This window comes from Corvus cornix, chromosome 4 (genome assembly GCF_000738735.6).
Source record: "Corvus cornix cornix isolate S_Up_H32 chromosome 4, ASM73873v5, whole genome shotgun sequence".
Taxonomy (NCBI): domain Eukaryota; kingdom Metazoa; phylum Chordata; class Aves; order Passeriformes; family Corvidae; genus Corvus; species Corvus cornix.
The window spans coordinates 45,494,583-45,516,851 of record NC_046334.1 but is presented as its reverse complement, the minus strand read 5'-3'; the positions used below and the strand labels follow the sequence as shown (position 1 = coordinate 45,516,851).

The 22,269-nt window shown below is 44.4% G+C and overlaps 2 protein-coding genes across 2 annotated transcripts; both read left to right on the top strand.

Annotated features, from left to right (window-relative positions):
• The first annotated feature begins 1,699 nt into the window (after positions 1–1,699).
• SRD5A3 (steroid 5 alpha-reductase 3) lies at positions 1,700–8,624 on the top strand. The gene is made up of 5 exons (XM_039551350.1): positions 1,700–1,911; positions 4,771–4,922; positions 5,373–5,567; positions 6,651–6,773; positions 7,267–8,624. Exons 1-5 carry the CDS (start codon positions 1,703–1,705, stop codon positions 7,524–7,526), a joined length of 939 nt encoding a protein of 312 aa, XP_039407284.1. The 5' UTR covers positions 1,700–1,702; the 3' UTR covers positions 7,527–8,624.
• A 1,339-nt stretch (positions 8,625–9,963) lies between these two features.
• Positions 9,964–19,787, top strand: TMEM165 (transmembrane protein 165). Its single transcript, XM_039551581.1, has 6 exons — positions 9,964–10,146; positions 11,774–11,999; positions 14,390–14,565; positions 15,170–15,352; positions 17,471–17,576; positions 18,841–19,787. Exons 1-6 carry the CDS (start codon positions 9,964–9,966, stop codon positions 18,915–18,917), a joined length of 951 nt encoding a protein of 316 aa, XP_039407515.1. The 3' UTR covers positions 18,918–19,787.
• Positions 19,788–22,269: the final 2,482 nt, after the last annotated feature.

Below are 22,269 nucleotides of genomic sequence, written 5' to 3'. Positions count from 1 at the left end.
GCGCTTCAGAAATGTGGCTGTGTGGAACGCAGAGATAAGCACAGCACGGCAGCTGCTGACTGAGCTCCCCAGCTGCAGGGCTGGGAAGCAGGGATGGTGACACCCCTAACTCTTGCCCAGCACAGCCTGGATACGCTCTCTTTCCCCCTTCTCTCACCAGCTGGGGGATTACTCACACATGGCTAGCTTCTCACTCCCCAAAAATGTACACCCATCTGCCTGATATACTCATCTCCTGCTAATTACTAAAACCATTTGGCCATGAAATCCCTGAACCAGATTTAGGTTTCAGTTATACAGAATTGACAAAAGAATTAGATTGAGCTCCAAGCATTGACAAAAATGATACTGAATTTAACATATTTGTATAACCTGCCATGCAGATAGAACCAGAGAGCTACCAACACGTTTTAGCAGGAAATGGGAACTTCAGTGAATTTTTCCCAAAGCAATGTTACTGATGCCATGCCTGCTTCAGCAGAGCATGTGCTGATTTGAAGGATTCACTGATAGGATTGATTAATGAAGTCATACCTCAAAATAATCTAGGCACGGTTTATACCTCAGCTTAGTAAAGTACATTGGTAAAATATAAAATTTGCACCTCAATGTGCAAATTTGCACCTCACCTTGTAGTGAGTGAGGGGCCCAAAACTGAAGACAGCACTCGAGGTATGATGATCACTGCCCTGGTCCTGCTGGCCACACTATTGCTCATACAGGCCAGGATGCCACTGGCCTTCTTGGCCATCTGGCTACACACTGGCTCATGTTCAGCTGCTGTTGACCAGCACCCCCAGGTGCTTTTCTGCTGGGCAGCTTTCCAGCCACTCTGCCCACAGCCTGTAGCAGTGCAGGGGGTTGTTGTGACCCAGGTGCTGGACCCAGCACCTAGCCTTGTTGAACCTCACATTACTGGTCTTGGCCCATCAATCCAGCCTGTCCAGATCTCTCTGCAGAGCCTTCCTGCCCTCCAGCAGATCAACACTCTCACCCACTTGATGTTATCCATGAATTTACTGAGGGTACACTCGACTCCCTCATACAATCAACAATAAAGATCAATAATAAAGACATTAAACAGGACTGTGCTCAATACTGAGCCTTGGAGACCAGCCGCCAGCTGTATGCAGCACCATTCACCACCACTCTCTGGGCCCGGCTACCCAGCCAGTTCTTAACCCAGCGAAGGGTGCACCTGTCCAAGCCGTGGGCTGCCAGCTTTTCCAGGAGACTGCCGCAGGAAACGGCGTCAAAGGCTTTGCTGAAGTCCGGGTAGACAACATCCCCCGGCGCTGCTCTGGGCGTAGCTACAGGGACAGCGCGCAGCGGCCGCAGCTCCCGCACAGCCGCTCGATCTCCAGGAGCCCTGCTTTCCCGAGAACGGGAAGCGGAAGGGACAGCGCCGCCGCCAGGGCGGGGCGGGGCGGGGCGGGGCGGGCGGGGCGGGGATGGGGCGGGGATGGGGAGGGGCGGAGCGGGGCGGGGCCGGGCGGGGGGCGGAGCGGGGGCGGGGGGCGGGGAGCGGGGCGGAGCGGGGCGGGGCGGAGCGGGGCGGGCGGGCGGGGGGCGGAGCGGGGCGGGCGGAGCCGGGCGGGGCGGAGCGGGCGGGGCGGGGCCGGGGCAGGGGCCGGAGCCGGGCGGGGCGGAGCCCGGCGGGGCGGGGCCGGGGCAGGGGCCGGCGCGCAGCGGGGCCGGGGCGATGCTGGCGGCGCTGGCCGCCGCCTGGTCCCTGCTGGCTGCCGCCTTCCTGGCGGCGCTGCTGCTGCTCCGGTGGGCCCCGGCGCCGCGGCCCGGTGGAGTTGGCCTGGTGATCTCCGGCCTCTTCCAGGACCTCATTCGCTACGGGAAGACGAAGCGCGGGTGCGGGCAGCTCCCGGGCTGGCTGCGGCTCCTCCAGGTGCCCAAGAGGTGAGGGGCGGGTCCTGCCGCCATCGCGGCACGCAGCGGTGGCCGAGCGTGTCTCGGTTACCGCAGGCGGAGGCCGCGGCAGGGAACAGCACACGCAGAGGGCACGGCGGAGTTTTATCGAGCTGGGCTCAGCTTTGTTGCAGAAGTGTTCGTCTGGTTCTGCACATGGGGATCCGAGGAGCGTAGATACTGCGAGCGGTCATACAGAATCTGTGTGTTCCAAATCGGAACAAAAGCCTAATCTCTTCCAGTCGCATGCGAGGTCTCCAAAACAAACCTTCCTGCAAGACTCAGGTCAGGCACCTGGGAACGTGGAATCCTGAGTAACTGTGACTGTGCAAATATGCTGCAGCTTGACTGTCCTACACAAATTCTCAGTCGTTGCCTTCTCCCTTCAAGGTTTCTTTTTGAAATGTGACCAATAACAGCAAGGGAACACAGCAGTCTAGATCCTGCATGAACAGTCTCTGATAAGGCAAACAGCCACTGCGTTATCCAAATCCATCTTAATGGATGTTTGGTGAAATGAAATTAAATATATGTATATGTTTAGATGTTGAATGAAATTAAATAGATGTTTAGTGAAATTATGAAAGGGGGCAATCCCCCCACCGACCTCACCCCTCCATTTACAGCTTTTTATGTGTTTCTGGTTTTTTATATTATGGGATTTCTTACTTTTTGATCAGCTGAGATTCGTGACTAGAACTAGTCTTTGACTTGAACGTGGGCCAGACAGGATCTTGCAAGGCCAGCAGGACAGGACTGGGAGGCTACTTAGCCTGAAGATCTGATTGCCCCTGTTGTAACAATCTCTGACACATTTTGTATACAAAGCTTTCAAACCAAATGTTAAATGTTAAAAAAAAGTTTTGTGACACAGCATGTTATTCATGGCAAGGTAGTGTAGTATTTTGGTTATCAGGCTTCATGATACAGCAAATACCCAGGGGTGTGTTTAAGATGTGCAGTACTCTGAGCAAAAATAAGGACTCATAAAGGCTTTGTCTTAATCACTGTGTACTGCAGGTTCTTGTCTGAGTTGACCTTTCTCCAACAAGTTTCCCAACATCCCTTCTTAGGGAGATTGGTGTCTGAAGAATGTGCTTTTTCAGGGCATTGGTCTCAAGGTCTCAACATCTACAAAGCAATTCTCTTACTTAATTAGTGAATCCATAACACTTCTGAAAGAATAGAGAAGATCTTAAAGGTAGCCACCGAGGCATTTTCTGTTCTTTTCATCTGTGTCTTTTTTCCAGACAAGAATTGTGTTTTTACTAGCCTGGGCTTGTTTTTAACTTTGCCATTCTGTCTTGTAAAATGTTGTGTTGCATTTCAGATTGGTTTGGCAAATAGTGAAAATTCCTCTCGTTGAGAAGGGATGGCACGTGTGCTTACTGCCGTGCGGGTTTGATCTCTAGGTCAGATATCCTCAGTGTAATTGGGATTACTGAAAGATCGCAGGGTGTGTCTCTTTTAAGGTGCCAGGGCTTGTTTGTGTGCTGGTAGCACAAATCAATGTGGAGAAAGTTCCCTGGCAAGTGGCAAGATACGGGTCGACTGAGTAACAGGACAGCAGGGAAAGAGCTTGAAACTTGGAGGTGGTGGCGAGTTTTTATCAACATACAAATTCTGTTTGTCTTATAAACAGGATGTGAGGGAGAGGGGTTAAATTTTAGTTCTGCTGTTGTGAATCAGCAGACGAAATGTTGCAGTTTCTGCTTGGTAGGAGAAGGAACTGAGAAGTGATAATCTGGAGGGGCAACCAGCTGCTAATGGGCAAGGTGCTCTGGAGCACGCAGGGATGCTCGCTGCCGCTGTGATTCTGACTTGAGCTCTTTTGTGATCTAGAGATACCTGATCTGCCCTGGGGGGGGGGGAGTCATTTTCATTGGTTTCACTACGCAAGGGTGTTGTACCCCTTCACTGCCCCGAGAGTAATATAAAGTCTTCCCTTGGCTATACAGTTATATTCTAGTTTTGTACCTATAGTTACATTGTCAAGTCAAGGCCATCAGCGTCTTCCCATGGGATGTATTTTATGTCTTTGCAGTTGTTTCCTGAGGTCCTGATTTGTCTTCACTCCCAGAAGGACTTTTAATTTTAAAAGCAAAAGGAAATACTGGATCACTTAGTTTGAGCTGGATGTTGTAAGCAGCTGTAGGCTGTTTAACACAACCCAGTTACCTGCCTTGACTGTCATGTCTTGCATTTTGTTAATGCACAGTACGCTTTTATAAATGCATTATGGGGTTGGGAGATTGATTGTTTTCCTAAAAAACCAAAAGTGTGGTCTTGCCTTGTAATCACCCAGCAGTGTTGATGGTCACTGCTTTTTTCCTATATGATTGTTGCAGACCTTGACTTTGCAGAGGGACAAGATATTTTAATGTAGAGCACGGTAATTACTTCTAGGTGCCTTTGATGAACTTTAACATGTCATGTAATGCACCCACTGGAACTGAGAAAAGTGGGAGTGCTGTGAGGTACAGCAGCTTGGAAGGAGAAAACTAATCTGGATATGCTTTGAGTGGTGTAAATTATAAAGAAAATGTTATGTACATCACAATTAGCTGTAAGCCTTGAGGAATACCTTTGCAATGTCTCCTCTTTAGTGCAGCTATGTTAGTAAGGTAAGCTAAGCTAAGTTAGAGGTTATTTCAGGCAGCATTTCACTGGGGTAAAATGTGTTAAGGTTGTTCCTGCTTGGTACCACTGAAGTCCTGAGTTCTCTACTTGGACATTTGATGTGGGCACCAGAAAGGAATGTCCTCACCATCAGGCAAGCATGTCCTGCAGCTGCATTTCCAACTAAGGAATGATGAGAACATTAAGGAAAATCCTTTTTTGCTCCCACAGGTGGTTTACTCACTTTTATGTGGTTTCTGTGCTCTGGAATGGTTTTCTGCTGATCTGGCTTTTCCGAGCTGAGTTCCTTGGAGAGTCATTCCCATCATGGATTCAGGACATGCACCATGCTCTTGGCAGAGATTCTCAGAGCGAGGACATGGGCAAGTATTCCAGATATTATGATGTAGATATATAAATATTAAAAAACTGTATTACCAACGCTGTGCTGAATTTGTATCCAAGTGCTACTTCATTGGTCGCTTTTCAACTACGCTCCAAATTACTTTCCTGGTACACCAGGTACCTTTGTCAAGGTACCTTATTCAAGGTAGAAATATTTCTACCTTATTTCTACCATATTCAAGATAGAAATATTTCTAATTTATGGATATGATGGCTTTCAGCAGTCCTTTTAACAGAAAGGGCCATTAGCTCCTTCTGGAATCTTGCTCTGGTCAGCAGTGCCTCACCTGTACAAATATTTTCCCCAGTTAATTTAAAATGAGGGTAAAATTTTGCTGTGGGTAGAGGGAACAACAGTCTTTTTGAAGCACTGCCAGGGTAAATTGTCCCTGTCTGTTTCAAAGTTGCTATTTTTTATCTGTAAGCAGATAGTGAGCACTTCTCTGCGCTCCTGGTTCTCATGCTCCTTTGGCTGCATAGCTGTCGAAGACTTGCAGAATGCCTCTGGACCAGCGTGTTTTCCAGTGGTGTCATTCATATTGTGCAGTATTGCTTTGGACTTGGTTACTACATTGCTGTTGGCTCAACTGTGCTGTGCCAAGTGCCTACTAATGTCAGGAATGGTAAGTGCCTGCTTAGTTATCATCAAAGATGCAATTTTGCTCTCATTTGTTTCTATTGTGGCAAATGGTTTCATAGAGGGCTGCTTGTTTGAGAAGTGTGTTAACTGATGAGACATAAAAGTACTTCCTGGCATAGTTCAAAGTAATTACATTTCAGTGTATCATACAATCAGCCAGCATTATACACAGACAGTGACACACTTTCATGTTAACTGTCATACTTATTTGCTGAAAGACATTCACAAAGATACTTTCAGGATATCGATCATATGCTTTGTGAAGGACAGTAATAAGTACCAGTTCTCAAATGCCACTACACAACTTCAGTTCTAAAACTGAAGAGGAGTTTTTTTGTTGTAAGCTTTCCTGCAAGGTGAGTCTGCAAAGCTGTCTTGGCCACCTTGTTTTTCTTCCACAGAGAACTTGCCACTTCTCTGCCTTGACTCAGGCAGACTCTTCTTTCCCTTGGTACTGTAATGCTTTCATTAATACATGAGAAATTTGTATTACATGACTTGTTTCTGCCAACACGTTCCATTGGGTCTCACAACTGAGCTGCTAAATCCTCTGCATAGACGAACCACCAGCTGGTTGTAGCACTCCTCCTGTGATTAATTTTTGTGAGGCTGTAATTACCAGGTTTGGTGAAGTTTTTAACCACTTTGAACCACATAGGGTGGGGAGCAGTATGCAGGTGTATGTATGTATATTGCTGTGAGGAAGACAACTGTGTGCTTGCATGTCGACCTGAGCCATGACAACATGTTTAATTAGGATAACAATAGCTACAAACAGGGTTGAATATTGAGGTCTTGGGCTACCAATTATGTATCTCTGCACATCACACTGTATTTCAAACTGCTGGATTAATAATTAGGTATTTTAGTATAGAGCAATCAAGGGAAATGAGCTACTAGCTGGGCACTTAAATGATGCAGGATTTAAAAGCATCTTTTAAGGAATTAGAGGCTCGCTACTAGAATTTGTAAGACAGTTACATTTTAAAAAATGTATATAGTGTTTTGGGATGATGCTTGGGAAGTTACTTCCTGGGTGTATATTAATAAAACATGTTTCATTCAGGAAAAGAACTTTCTGTGCAGATCTGCTGGTATCACATTATAGGAGTTATGATGTACATTTGGGCTTCTCTTCACCAACACAGATGTCTTGCAATTCTAGCTAATCTTAGGAAAAGCAGATCAGGTAAGATGTTTCTTTTCTGTCTACTGTTTACTTAGGGATTATCTTCTGGTTGGTTCAGTAGGCTTCTGTAGCTTCTAATACCTTAAACACAAGTGTAACTCAGTTCCTGTAGTGTGTAGATTAAATGAGGCTGTTTGGAAAAGAGATTGGATGGCTGAATTGGGGGGAGAGGGTGTGGTATGTCTGTATATATAGTTCTGTAAAACTTAAAATGAAGCTCTCTCTTCCAACATCTTAAGGATGGACACATCCTAATGATTATGGCCTGTGCCACTCCTCGGGGGCCTCACTTCTGTTTCCATGTGGGATAAAAATTGGTTTCCTTACTCTGTATTTGCACAGCCAGAGGTGGCATCTTCTTAAGTGCAAAGCTGCCAGATCAGATGGAGGTGGATGATGATGATAACTTTAATAACGATATTGTTCTGTAACTGTGAGAAGAAGAGTTTGTTTAATGCATTTTCCCAATTAATTTCTGTCTGTCTGGTTGCAGGAAAGGTCGTAAGTCTGAGCCACAGTGTACCTTTTGGAGACTGGTTTGAGAGTGTTTCCTGCCCTCATTATTTTGCAGAGCTTCTCATATATGTTTCTATGGCCATCACACTTGGAATTCGCAATGTGACGTGGTGGTGTGTAGTGATGTATGTTCTTTTTAACCAGGCACTGGCCGCTGTTTTGTGTCACGAGTTTTATCAGAAAAGCTTTAGCTCCTATCCAAAGCATCGGAAAGCATTTATACCATTTGTGTTTTAGAGAATTTTTTTCTAAAGTATCTCTAGTGCAAACTGGGAATATAAGAGATTAATGGTTTATTACAACCAAGGTAAAGTTGCACACTTTCTCTAGTTCTACCTCAATAGGTCATAATTTTAATGATAATCTCATCCATGTAACCAGTTTGTGAGGAAATGTAAGATCTCTGCATATCATACAATATAAAAAAGGTTTACTGAAGACCTTAATTCAAAGTGGAGAGATGCTAATCATGTCTTTTCTCTTTTATATCTTATGCATAAAACACTTGCTGTTGTGCAGCAAGTCCAAATACATATATGTGAAGACCATTGAAAGGAGGGAATCATTTGAACTACTGTATTTCATGTCTTGACTAATATTTAAGCATATTTCTTTCCAAGTCTTTTCTTTGAATCACTTCAGAGGGAGGCAAATCGTGTATCTTTCTGTGCTTCCCTGCTGACAATGGAAACCAGCCACTGCTTTACAACTGTAAACACAAAAAGCAATGGAAAAAGCTGTGGTGGAGGAATGACTCATGCTCAGCAGTGGAAATAAACATACCCATTCGCTGCATTTTCTCTCCTGCTCCAAAGTGTTTTCATTCATTGATGAAGACTGTTTTATCCCTAAAGTGGGGAAAATAGTGGGAGGTTCTCTGACTAAAAAGACAGTAGAAGAGAATTGGCAGAAAATTAATGTTCTTGGTTGTGGTTCTGTTGTCTTTATAGTGGGTTATTTGAGTCCCTCGTGTGTTAGAGGGGACAGCTGTGCAGGATGACCATGACCACAACTACACTGGTTTTTAAACAGATATAATGAACTGCTAAGGCAGAGACCACACACAAACCAGTACCTGACAAGCATTGCAAAGAAATTCTTTACTGGGGAGGTGATGTCACTCAGCACAGGGACTTTTTTTTGCACTTAACTACTGAATATTTTGGTCATTCTCATGATACTGGTGTGAATGATCAGTCTGTGTGATGAAGTATATGGGTGCTGGTGTTTCAGCATGTTGTCTATTTACATGCACTATTTTGTATATAAAAGAAGTATTTTTATACACTGAAATATATCTTATGAATTGCCTAATTAAAAGCTTATTACACTCTATCTCCATTTTGTATGATTTTTCAAAATTGAACTTACATATTTGAAAAACATGAGCAATCACTTTACACAAAATGTTGTGCCTCTCTTGGCTGTCACATCCCTCTCTCTATCAACACTCCCATAGTTACAGTTCACCATGGAACATCAGCAGCCATGTCTTGGAACTGCATCTATCTGTATAACTTTTTAAAGTGGTTTTCGAGAGGATCCTTGAGCCTGTGTCCAAATGCGTTCTGTTTAAATGGTGTTCTTGTCCTATTTCCGAAATTGCTCCTCAAGAAGCATATTCCTGTCCTTGCTCTGGGGAGAGCATCAGGGCACACGGCTCTCCTGGGGTCCCCAGGGAGAGCATCGTCTGGAATGCTGTGTCAGGTTCTGGGCTCCTCAGTACAGGAGTGACATGGAGCTCCTGGAGCAGGTCCAGCAAGGGCAACAGAGGTGATTAAGGGATTGGAGCATCTCTCTTACACAAGGAAAGGTGGAAGAAGCTGGGCCTTTTCGGCCTCAAGAAGAGACTGAGAGGGGAACTCATGTCTGTATCTAAAGGGGGGATGGTGCCAAGAGGATGGATTCAGGCTCTCCTTGGTGGTGCCAACCAATGGGACAAGAGGCAATGGGCAGAAACTGATGCACAGGAAGTTCCACCTGAGTATGACGAAGAACTTTACTGTGCGGGTGACCGAGCACTGGAACAGATTGTCCACAGAGGCTGTGGAGTCTCCCTCTCTGCAGATATTCAGGAACTGTCTGGACACAACCCAGTGCCGTGTGCTCTAGGATGACCCTGCTTGTGCAGGTTGGACCAGATGACCCGCTGTGGTCGCTCCCAGCCTGGCCCGTTCTGCGATTCCGTGCTCGGGGCGCACGGCCCGGCGGGGGTCACGCATACCCGAAGCGCTGCTGTGCACTTGGCCATCAGTGAAGCCGAGACGTGTTCGGGCCGTTTCTATGCGGATTGTTTTGCCGCCTGACGCAGCCGCTCCCTGTCCCTCCCGCTGTGCCCTTTCCCTGCCCGCAAGCAACTCCGAACGGGGAAATGACGCGCTTGGACTCGCCCGCTCCCCGGGAACGCCGCACAGCCACCTTTGCCCGTCCCCTCGCGACGCCGGGAGCCGGAGGAGGGGGTGGCAACCCAAGCCGGGATCTCGCCCCGAGCGCCGCGGGGCCACCCCGCGACCCCCAGGACACAGCGGCGGTTCCCCCGGCGGGGCGGGGCGGGGGCGGGACGTCCGCGCGCGGCAGGAAGCGGGCGGGGGCGGCGGCGGGGCCGCGGCGCGGGCGGTGACGCGGCTCTCCTAACCGGGGCTCGCGCCGCCCCCCAGCTCCGCGCTCGGCCGCCATGGGGTCCCCGCCGCCGCCGCCGCCGCTGCCGCCGCTCCCGCGGGCCGCCGCACTGCTGCTGGCGGCCGCCCTGCTGCTGGCGGCCCCGGCGCGGCTCCGCGCCGCTCCCGAGGAAGAGCCCGGTAGGAAGAAGGAGCCGCCGCCACCGCCGGCGGCGCAGGGAGCGGAACCGCGGGCTGAGGTGAGGCGGGGACGGGCCGCGCCGGCTGCCCGCGCTGTGCCCGCCGCGGCAGCTCTCGGCCGGCGTCGCGCCGCGCCGTCCGGAGGCCATGGCGTTCCGAAATTCCCCGCTTTTAGCAGAAAAAAGGAGGGCTGCAGGACCACCGCATCCTCCCCTTTTTCTGCTAAAAGAGGGATATCTAGGTCCGGCATGGGAAAGGGGTCAGCGCTTTCTTTCCCCCGCAGAAGCAGCTGAAAGCAAGCTTTGTTGCTACTCCGAGCCTGCCGGGTTTTTTTCCCCTCAACATTTAATATAAATTTCTTTGCGTTAAAACTTGTTAAACAGTGTTCTCGGTGAGGGGATTCTAGTGCCACTGATCACACAGAGGTATGGAAGAATTACTGGCATGTGGCTTGGTGTAGCACATGGAGCACGCCAGATGGTCACATACCCGAACCAGAAAACAGAGTGCTGAAAAAGGTGAAGGAGCTCTGGGAAGTCACAGTGTGTCACACAGAGCGTGGGATCTTCTAAATATCAACACCAAAAAACTTGGAGCACTGCTGAAAGTGGAATGCTGGGAAGCCGTCATGTCAAAACATGCTGCGGGGCTGTCTCTGCTGGTGGATGTGCTGGAACAAGCTTTCTCAGCCATGCCTGGTCAAGGATGTGAACACCGACACAGAGATCTTGTGCCTTGCTTTTGATCATAGATACCTTACTGTGTGTAGGAGTGAACACTTCGGTGAGTGGGTGGGAACTGGAGTGTGCTGGTCTGGTTTCACCGCTGGAGTGTCTTAAAGTTAGTTTTCAACAACCACAGAGCAAGTGCAGAAAAAGCTGATGAAAACTTGCACAAAATTTGCCTTGGGCTCAAACTGAAAGAGCAGAAATATAGGTTAGATATTAGGGAGAAATTCTTTCATGTGAGAGGGGTTAGGCACTGGTACTGGTTGCCCAGAGAAATTTTGGATGCCCCATTCCTGGGAGTGTTCAAGGCCAGGTTGGATGGAGCTCTGAGCAATCTGGTCTAGTGAAAAACGTTCCTGCCCATTGCAGGGATCTTAAAACTAGATGATTGCTAAAGACCCTTCCAACCCAACCCGTTCTGTGAATCTATAACATTTTAAGGCATCTGAGATGCAAAGATTTTGCAAGGGAAGAAAATGATCCTGACCATTTTTGAACAGGCTTCTTACTTTCCTAAGGTATCATAGTCATTCAGTTCTATTTTGAAGCACTTACTAATACTTATGTCAGAAAACTGTTTAAGGTTAAGGTCATAAAGTAGGTAAGTATTTTAAAGATTGCAGTATTAGACCTGAGCTGACCATGTTTTGTTGTAATCGTGGTTCTCATGTTCTGGTAAATAGTGTGTAGAGTGAAGTAATGTTTTAATAATCAGCAGGATCTGGTCCTCTTGCTAAGTGCCTAACTGGCAATTTGAGGTGGGTGGCAGCCAGGAACTAGTTAACAATCATTAATGAGCATGAGAGGTACTTAAAATGTCTCTCTACACAGTATGGTATGACAGGAGAAATACAAGGCTCTGTACTTCTGTCTCCTAAGTGTTAAAGCCTAATTGATGAGTGTTTAGGATTTGTTTTGGTTTTTTCTCTCCCCCCTCCCTCCCCCCCCCTTCTTACAGAAAGGCTCCTCACTAGTTGCTCCAGTCCACATTGTCAGTGAAGAGTCAGCTGACAAGACTAATTTGGGCTTTATTCATGCCTTTGTGGCTGCTATATCGGTCATCATCGTGTCAGAACTGGGGGACAAGACCTTCTTCATCGCAGCCATCATGGCCATGCGGTACAACCGTCTGACTGTACTGGCTGGTGCTATGCTTGCCCTGGGACTGATGACATGTTTATCAGGTTAGCAGTCTGTTTTTTCCTTTTTGTTTTATCTCTTAAGAAGTGACGGGTATGTATTTATCAAAAAACCTTATTTGGAATGCACATAGTACATCCATGCAGTTTTCTCTTTTGTGGAGAGTGTGAAGCTTTTCCTGTGGAGCATGGAATCTCAGATGGAATATTTAGGCTTTTGGCTCTAATGAAGTCGTTGTGTTCCCTAGGCTTCAACAGGAGTTTAAGGAAGGGGAATGAGATGGAGAGCCTAAGCACTTTGTTTGATTTTTGGACCCCTGGTTTCCTTTTTTTTTTTTTTTTTTTTTTTTTTAGCTCCTGCCGAATTAGTGTGCCTGAAGGGAATGTGGGAGTGGCGGAGTGGCTTCTGTTTTTCCTCCTAAGGCAAAAGATTCTTCTTTATATGATGACACATTTTCCTCATCTGACTTGTATTCCTGCACACGTAGCTGTTTGGATTTGTGCTGGGAACTGCATAAGTGGAAGATGAAGGGGAGGGAGTAGGAAGTAAGGTGTCAGGTGGCACTTGAGGAACCTGTAGCTGTGGGCACTTATGTAGCTGTGATTGTAAAATGGAGCAGCCTTCAGGTACATCAGATGCAGCACAGAGTTTGTCTGTGTGCTCATTTCTTACCATGCCCATGTCAGAAATACTTGAAATAGTGGTGATTGGTGTGTACACACTGGAGACAGCCAGTTCACTGGCTCAGGCTGCTTGGCAAGGGTTTCTGTGAATGGTTTCTGGGTGTGTAGCTGTTGCTGTGTACACTGCTGCGATTATTGCAGTTTTAGTTAGAGCAGTTTCCACTTGCATTGTGTGTAGTTTCTCCTGCCCATTATGGCTCTTTTCTTCTATACAAATTATTTCTTCAAATCTTTCTGGATGCTTTCTCATAAAAGCTTCCTTTTCTGCTTTTATCCCTCAGTTTAGAGGTTCCCAATTATTTCTTCCCTTTTCAGAAAGGAACTTGTTTTGTTGTTGGGTTCTTCCTCCCCCACACCCTTTCCTTCTCCTATCTCTTGCCCTTGTTTTATACAAGCTGAGTTTGGAAATTCCTGGGGGGTTTGCCCACCTTAATTTCATGAAGACATGCTCATTTAAACTCATTAGTTCCAAGTAATCTACTTGAGATATTTTTTCAAGCTGTGCTTGGCTAAATAAGCTGTCTTACAGTTCTGATTATTTCACTGTCTATGCTTATATATGTAATAAATGCTAAGAAAAAGATAGCTTTTTTTGTCTAGCTTTCTTGCATTGTTTTACTGTAGTATTTTCAGTCTTTTTAAAGAAGTTTACTTTAAGTCCTGGTTAATTTAGCTGTGCAAATAGTACTGCTATTCATGTAGGTATGTGCTGTGTTTATAAGCCTGATTAATTTTGGTCTCATATTCTTACTTCTGGTAGTGGCAGTGCAGAGTTATTTCTAGATCATGTAGTAACTTCTGAGTGTATTTTTCAACTAAGAAGGTGTGTACAAGAAAGCACACATGGTAATATGCTTTCTTTTAGCTGATTGCATGTGGAGTAAAAAAACAGCAGAAATACTTGTGAGTTCATGGTCCAAGCAACCTTGAATATAAGGTGTGGAGTTTTAATTTCTTCCCATTTATATAGGCCTTTTTCTGTCAAAAAATGCTAAGTGGTCTTACTTTGTGAAAAGTAAGTACTCTGTCCTGGATACATATTTCTTATTTAAGAACTAGTTTTGGCTTAGTTTGATCACCTTCAATACTTCTAAAAGATGCACTGTGGAGGTTGCTTTTCCATCTCTAAGTGGGATCTGCCTTTGAAATAAAGAAAGATCAAAGTTAGTCACATTGTGTGTATGGGGGGATGAGGGAAGTAGTAATGTGCACTTGGCAAAGGAAGACAGACATGGATTCACCCAGCTGGATGGTTTGTAGTTATGCCTGATAGATTTAACTTGTTGATGATCTTACTCTAACTTTATCTGATAAATTAAATTATTGGAAAGAGATGTTATCCAATATGTAAATGGAATTAACTGGGGTACAGTGTGACTAATCTAACACAATTACAGATGGTAGTTTCATGGTGTGCATGGAGAAAGGCAGGACTGGATAGACCTTGATGGGAAAGATAATTTTGTTTGGACTGGCTCTCAGGAACAACAGCACCCCAACTTTGGCTGGAGTGCGTTGTCTGCATCTTAGTGGACTTCAGCCTCTGGCATCACTGGTAATGGTTGGAGCGCCTAGCGTGTTATCTTCCAAAAACTTAGAAAATTATACAAAAATAACAAAAGACGCAATATTTATTTATCAGTGGATATTTGGATTTCAGACTTTGCTAGCAAGCATTTCTTAGAATGTGGGAAAAACAACTATGATCCTCGTGCTTATTTTTTTAAATGACACATTTGTTTTCTTTTCAGTTTTGTTTGGCTATGCCACCACAGTTATTCCTCGTGTGTACACGTACTATGTGTCTACAGCACTGTTTGCAATCTTTGGCATCCGAATGCTACGGGAAGGCTTGAAAATGAGTCCAGATGAGGGTCAGGAAGAGCTGGAGGAAGTTCAAGCAGAAATTAAAAAAAAAGATGAGGAAGTAAGTAACAAAATTGCTGTTGGTTACAGCTGGTGGAAGAATTACAGCCATGAAGCTGCAGAACAGCACTGTCATGTTTGGGGTGTTGGGCTGTGTCTGTGATTGGTAATCTGACACAGAAAGTGTGTGGTAGATAGGACAGAAGATGCCCCTGGAGGCTCTTTTAGCAGGTGATTCCAGTCCTGTGGCAAGCCTGGCTTCTTAGGACAGAAGGGACCTTCTGCTTAGTGTGGGTGTTCTTGAGGTGTTTTTAATGCATTACTAGTAGAGGACACCGACAGTTCATTCTTGGCTCTACTTCTATTTCTTTTTATGGTCAGACGCTTTATTTGTAAGCAGTACAAGATGGACAATAATCAGAGGTTAGAGCTGATTACAACTATATGTGTGTGTGTATTTACACATACATGCACGCATATACTTAGCATTTTTTTTGCAATGGTGACTGTATAAATAATATGTTGATAATGCAGCAGTCAGTGGCTAACAACATTCTAGAAACTAAATGTCTAGCTGTATTGTTAAGTGTTTCATTTGGGTTGTTCAGATGACATTTTTAATTTTATGGTTATTTCTTTTTTTTTTTTCCCCTTGACCTCCACAGCTTCAGAGAACTAAACTGTTAAATGGGCCAGGAGATGTGGAATCTGGGCCAGGCACCACTATACCTCAGAAGAAGTGGCTGCACTTTATTTCTCCAATCTTTGTTCAAGCTTTTACTTTAACATTTTTAGCAGAGTGGGGTGATCGTTCCCAATTAACAACCATAGTCTTGGCTGCCAGAGAGGTGAGTGTTGCAGAATCCCTGCTGTTCTTTTGCCTTCTTTGGGTTGCCCTTAGAGAGGTATGAGGCAAAATACTCTTGGGAGGTATCAGATTCATACCTGCTGCCTTGATGTGGCTTAGTGTGTATCAAGACCTGACAAGAAGGGCACTGAAGCTCTGTAGAGTATTAAAACTACTGTTACATGATTGGACTGCACTGGCATTTCTAGAAATAGCTGCTTTATATCATGCAGCCGAAATCAACTGGATTTTGTTACAGTGTTGAGAGATGCTACAGAACAGATGTTTCTTTGCTCTGTGCAGTCATTAAGTTTTAACTGGGTAACTTTAAAAGATAGTTCCATTCCATCGAACTTAAAACTGTTAGATACCTCAGATACCTCTTGTTAAAATATGAGTTCATATGGTACAGTGTATAGAAGGACAATAAACTCTAAACTGCTGGGCACTAAGTAATGCTGTAAATTAAATTACATTCATTGTGACGATTAGACTGTACATAACTGTATTATATTTAAGGAAGATGAAGGCTTATAGTCAAGCTTTTAATAAACATAAGTAGCCTGCCTGTGCTCTTTCATGCATTGAGATAATTTACATTTCTTTCCCTAGGACTCATGCTTCTTTTCAGGTGCACTTTCAAACATTCCCTAGGGATAAATCAGGGCTGTGTAATGAAGGAGGCTGTAATCTGCAGGAACCTCTTGTCTCCATTACAGTGTAGGGAAGATGTTTAGAGCTAATAGCAGGAGAGGATGATCTCATTGTTCAGGCAGTTACATGCCATCTTGGAAAAAACGGAAGCCCTACAGCCTCTGCCCAATTTGCTGGGCAGGTTGCTTAAGCCCATCTTTTCATGGGGGATTGTTGGCTTCTGGTTTGCATTTCCTAAGTGTCCCATTAGGAAGTGTCTGTCATACTCTTTGGTCTGGTTTGTGAAGTGCTGAGCATTGCAGTTAAAGCCTGTGGGCTGTCATACCTGTAGAATATGAAATGTTCATAAGAGTGCTACCAAACAAATGCTACAAAAACTTAATTTAAGGTATCTTGATACTGGCTTTCAAAATCAGTGAATAATTATGATGGAATGGGGGGATGAGATCCACCTTCTGCCAGTGAGGGCTGTATAGGTAATTGCTGGCTGCAGGGATATCCAGAGACTCTGGGTCCCAATCCTGGGGCCCTGTTTCTTCTGCTGGCCCAGCCCTGCTTCTCCTGCACTTCTTGGTGCTTTCCAACCTGCCAAGTGCTTGGTGGTCACCACCTTTTCTCACTGGCTTGTGGTTTTGGTTCTTTTGGGCCAGTGAGTGTTGTCTTCAAATGATAGAATTTCTTAGACAGTTTTGCTGTTCGTCTCTTTGAGATTTCATGCATTCCTCAGGTGATGGCAGCAGCTTTTTTTTTTTCCTCTTGGAGCTAAAAATGTGACATAGAGATGAGCAGAGGACATATGCTGTCCTTAACCATGTCATTTCTAAGGAGATCTGAGAAACCTCTTTATGTAGTACAGTTGTTCACACACTGAGGAGCTGCTTGTTATTCAGTGATGTGAAAAGCTGTTGTTGACAGTAAATTATAAAATAGTTTCTTATCCTCTGGACTTTCATGCTTCCCTCTTTGGATGACGGAGGGGGGTAGAGTGTAGAGCACAAGTGGGTGAAACAGGGCAAAGAACTTGGAATGTTGTAGCTGCTGAAAGCTTTCATTTGCAGTTCAAGGACTTATTTTTCTCTTTCTTTATAGATTGGTTGGTGTTCTTCCAGCTGATGCATATTGTGTTTTTCAACAGCTGCCACCTTCCCTCTAGAGGTTGCTTACTGTTTTAACTACAACGGAGCGATTTCTGGATCTATATTTAACAACTTAAAGATGTTGCTTGGCTGAAACATGCAATATGCTCCTATCTTAGGCTGGATTTAAGTCTGTCTCACCAGCTGATGTTCACTATTACTAGTCTTTAAGACAGTGCTGAATGGCAAAGCAGAGGAATCACCAGATGTATCCTCCATGCTTGGCAGTCTGCAACCAGGGAATCAAAGCACTGCTCCGAGGTTGTTGTAGGACTAATGGGTTTTTAACAGTGCTGATTTATCCCTTTGTGCTTTTTTTTCCCCCTCAGGATCCCTATGGTGTGGCAGTAGGAGGAACAGTGGGACATTGCCTATGCACTGGTTTAGCAGTTATTGGAGGGAGAATGATAGCACAAAAAATTTCTGTTAGGACTGGTAAGTGAAAGCTCACTCCAACCAAAAAAATGTAATGCTGGTAATGTTTGTGGTGTAAAGGGCTGCATGCTTGGGAATGGTGTTTCTCAAAACTTTTGGAAAACCCGTAAACTGGTGGTTTGGATTTTTTGGGGACTTTTTTTGAGCCTGTCTTACATCCCACCTTGTTTTGCTTCACTATTAGCTACTCCTTTTAGGAGACCAAAGGAAGGAAATACACTATTTTGAATGGTCAGTATTTATTGTTTGACAGTGGATAATAGAAATTCTGTTGCAATTCTGAGTCTAGGCCATCAGGTGAGCAAGAGAACTGCATACTAGTGACTTATACCAGCCATATAAAAGCCTTAAAAGCTACTCTGTGTGGCATAAATGTTTTTTTTTTTTATCATACCTGCTATCTGCAACAGGCAGGACCAGTAAGGTTGCATTGGGTTGTTTGTTTTTGCTTAGCTTGGGTTGCAGCTTGCTTCCACTGTCAGTCCTATGATGTGGGAGATTTCTTGCTCCCAAGAATAATCCTGTGAAGCTGTTTCCTATATATGTTAATTCAGAATATTTATTCTGTAGTTGCAGAGGTGGTAAAAAAACCCAACTTCGTTGCTTAAAGTGAAACAGGCATGCTGTTGTGTTTGTTTTCCGAGGAAGGTGGTGACAAAATGCTAATCTAACAATGATTTCATATGTGCCAAGCACAGTGTGGATCTTGAGCCACAGGAATAGCCTTAGATTAAACCAAAGATCCTTCTAGCATGTTAGTTTGTTTAAAGAGTCAGAGAACATATACAGTGGTGCTTTCCCAGAATTCTGTCCCAGTCTCTAGCAGACTGTGGCCATTGCAAGCAGTTAATGTTTTTGATACTTTTTCTTTCAATACAGTTGCCTAAAATGTGCAAAAAATGCTAATTATGTCAGTCCCAATTGATGGCTTGCTATGGCATGAGAGTATTCTATCCTATTTTCTGCCCTACAGCCAAATACTCAGCAGCAGTTGTTAACCTAGTTTTATACTGGCTCAAGTAATGAGTAAAACAAAGCTTCCTTCTGTGGGCCAGAATATATTCTTGGAGATGCAGTTAGACAGTGGGTTGGCATATGGGCATCCCCATACTGAGCTGGAAACAACATCCACTGCTTGTAGCACAGATTTTTAAGTAAGGTTATTTGGGAATCAGACATTTAAAAAAATAAAGTCTGTAATGTGTCATGGAAGATAATTACTTTTTGATATCTAATTTCATCTTGGTTTGTGTTTCCTTTTCAGTGACAATCATAGGAGGCATTGTCTTCTTAGCATTTGCATTTTCTGCACTATTTATAAGTCCAGACTCTGGTTTTTAAAATTTTTCATTGCTGTAAAAGAACAAGGATTGGAAGCATCAAGCAGTTTTCCTTGTGCATTTTTGTATATAATGTACAGAATTCCAGTTAAACAAGTGCTGAAGATGACACACTGAACTTTTTATAGCGGATGATTCATGGGACTGATGCATTTATGGACAGCTTCTGCAGTGGAGATCTGCTGATTGTCTGGTTTGTTTGTGCTGTGGTGCCTGCTCCCACAGTGGGATTTGAGTGGTTTTCTCACTTGCTGGACCCAGCTCAGCTGAGTTCAAGGATCTACTCTCTGAAGTATTGAGAATTCCTCTTTTCTTCTTCCATTACACACAACCACCTTTCCTGTTTCTTCAAGAGCTGATTCTTCAGGCGTCTTAAAGCAGACTGTGTCTTGTTCCATGTTGCTCAACAGCAGGTGTTAAGGAGAAAACTGCTGGCTCCCACCTCCAAAGATGGTGGTTCCATGGTGCACCTGAGGCTGGATAATCTAACCAACAAGAAAGCTGGGAGCAGTTCCTATGCCATCCAGTGGCTGAGCCAACCAACAGAGAATGTTACAAACTTAATTTAGAGGGAAAACTTCTTAATCAGGGATTTTTATCAGGAAATTGATGTGGGGTGATTAACAACCTACTGTGTTCAATATGCAATCTGGCTGGAGCTAGTATTATTTGACTTTTTTTTCTTTTTTTTGATTTTTAAATATTGAGGTATATAGAAAGTAATGAAGTGGTCCAACTTAACCATATTCCATTCCCAGGATTGCGCAGTAACAGAATTCTTAGGTTTAGATGTGTTCCTGATTTTTCTTTTTAGGAATAGAAATGTAATCTGGAAGAGTATTAATAAAACATAGTGTCTCCATTTGTATTACTTTCAGTATTGTTTCTGATGGCTGCCAGAATTCCTGCCACAAAGATTTACCTAGTGATAATGTACTTAAGGTGAGGAAAGTTTGCCAAATTTATTTTGGTTACTGATAAATGGCAGTGTTATAAAGACCTTGAAAATGTTGAGTGCTGAAGGTACATGGGTTGCAGAAATACATGCTTATCTCTGCTCTCCAATGGTGATTTGGATTCTGAGCCTGTATAACCCACTAAGAGCTACCTTGTAGCAGTCTTGGAAGATAGAAGACATGGTTTCTAATATAATGAATCTGCCTTTTTTTGAAGCTGAAGTAATATGGAGCATTACAAATTTGACCATTCCATTTGTATATCACAAACAGAGCAGCCCCTAATCCTTCTTTTAGGTGTCTCTTCCCAGAAAACCCCTTAATGCCACATTTCTGAAACTCTTAAGACCATAGCAGTGCAATGCCAGGCATGCACAGTGGTATGAAAACAGGCTGCCATTTCAGGCTCCAGGTCTGCATGTTCACATCTTGGCCCAAAGGAACTGCATTGGTTTGCTGGTGAGATTTTTTTTTTTATTGTTTTAAGGGGGTTTTTTGTTGTTGTTTTTGTTCTCTTTTGAATCAAACTTTGTAGCCAAAACCTTCTTTCCCACACTCTGAGGACCCACGCTGCCCATGATGAGTTTCAACTCCTGTAGGGAGTGCATTTGTAGCAGAGGTCATGTTAAAACAGGGCAGGAACAGGCATCTGCAGGGAAGAGCCTAAACTTCTAACTGTGGGACACCTGCTTGTTGTGTTAATCAGAAGCAGTGCCGCTGTACGTTCACACAGATCTGTCCCAGGTAGCGTAACTGTGGTGCCACCTGATTTTTCTTTTTAGGAATAGAAATGTAATTGGGAAAAGACATGGAAATTTTTTACTCAAAATCCAAAAAGCCAACCCAGTTGGCCATGCTCTAATTGTAGAAGCTTCCCGAAGTTTGTGTGTGCTGCTTAATGCTATTTTTGGTATGAAAAGATAGGATTGTAGGATCAACAGGAGAATGAAGCTCTTTAAGAGGTTGTTTGTAGAGGGGAGTGTGAAGTTGCAGAACAAATCTCTGCAACTTCCACATCTATATTTTACTATTACAGACTTACACAGATGCCAGGTACTGGTTTGGCCTAGTCAAAGCAATGTGTTTGGGTGCTCTCAAAGACCAGCTAGGCAGGTTAGTTTGAGTAGTGCTGTTTGGGTAGCTTTTTGATTTTTTTTTTTTTTTTTTTTTAAGCACAAACTGACGTTTTGGAAGTTTTGCATGAAATCAGATAGCTCACGAAATTCTTTGAAAGGTGCTTTAGTAGTTGCTGCTAGTTACAGTGATTGAACATTGTCAGTGCCTGTTGGAATTTTTCATGGTTTAAAGAATTGAGTTGGGATGCAAGGAAGGACTGTTGAAGGTGATGGAGGGCTCCAGTGACATATTCTTAGTAGTGCTGTGTCTTACTGTGCAGTTTCCCGCACAGACTTGGCCTTGTTGCTCCACAGTGTCTCTAAGGACTTGCACCCTGGCCAGCTCTCACCTGTTGGCTGGGTCAGGGTCTGGGATTTTAGCAGTTTTCATCAGCCTTCTTGTCATCCTAGCACATTGCCAGTGGAGAGGGGTGTGCTGCTGTACTGTCTCAAAAATAGCTGGATATTTAGGATATAGGCAATATATAGTGTGTATGGGCATTTTTATATAAGGTAACGAGCTGAAGTTTTGATTGCCACAATCCTGAGCACTTTCTTGTTCTTTTGTAGCTGGAGAATGTGAAATGCAGTGAGTGAGAGCTCAAGTGCTGAAGGGGGAAGGCTCTGCAAACCGTTGCATCTGCAACATGGGAAACGGGCAGCTGTCCACCACAGGCTTCCCGTCCATCCTGCAGCTCTCCCTGCTGGGGTGAGATGCAGCTGATTTCAGCTGCTACCAAAGGAACCTCGAAAGCAGCATCTAAAGCAGGAATTTACATCTCTGACTGCACATTGCACGCAGCAGAGGTTTCCAAATGCACACTGCCAGCAACTGCTCATTTCCAGGCAATAGAACTAAAATGGAAATGATGGTCAGTTCTACTGGAATGGAAAATTCTCACATCAATGGAAATGTTTACAATGAGAAAAACTTGTGATTGTTATTTTCAAAAGTGCCTATTCCCAATCCTTAGGTAAAGCCTGTCTCATTACTCTGTATATGGCAAAGTGCAATTAGCAAGGACTAAGGTAAACATCTAATCTTCCATCCTGCCAGGACAAAGTTTTTCAAAGGAAACCTGTTGAACTGAAGTACAGTACCAGGTCACGAGCAAGCCTGCTCTTCCTAGGGTAATGCCGGAAGGTGTCTGAGTGCTGGGCTGGTGCCTGGGCTTGTTGTTTTGAGATCTATGAGTCAGACACCAAGTCAGAAAACCAGAAGTGAGAGAGGGGCTGTGTTCCCTGAGCACTGTAAGAGGCAGCCTGCTGCCATACAGGCTCT

What these genes read in the sequence shown, in the direction of transcription:
- SRD5A3 (XM_039551350.1), top strand. Translation starts at nt 1,703, where the DNA reads ATGCTGGCGGCGCTGGCCGCCGCCTGGTCCCTGCTGGCTGCCGCCTTC. An exon ending in CTCCTCCAGGTGCCCAAGAG is followed by an intron (nt 1,912 to 4,770) that starts GTGAGGGGCGGG and finishes TTGCTCCCACAG; the next exon opens with GTGGTTTACTCACTTTTATG. An exon ending in GCCTACTAATGTCAGGAATG is followed by an intron (nt 5,568 to 6,650) that starts GTAAGTGCCTGC and finishes TGTTTCATTCAG; the next exon opens with GAAAAGAACTTTCTGTGCAG.
- TMEM165 (XM_039551581.1), top strand. Translation starts at nt 9,964, where the DNA reads ATGGGGTCCCCGCCGCCGCCGCCGCCGCTGCCGCCGCTCCCGCGGGCC. An exon ending in TAGTCTTGGCTGCCAGAGAG is followed by an intron (nt 15,353 to 17,470) that starts GTGAGTGTTGCA and finishes TTTCCCCCTCAG; the next exon opens with GATCCCTATGGTGTGGCAGT. An exon ending in AAAAATTTCTGTTAGGACTG is followed by an intron (nt 17,577 to 18,840) that starts GTAAGTGAAAGC and finishes TTTCCTTTTCAG; the next exon opens with TGACAATCATAGGAGGCATT.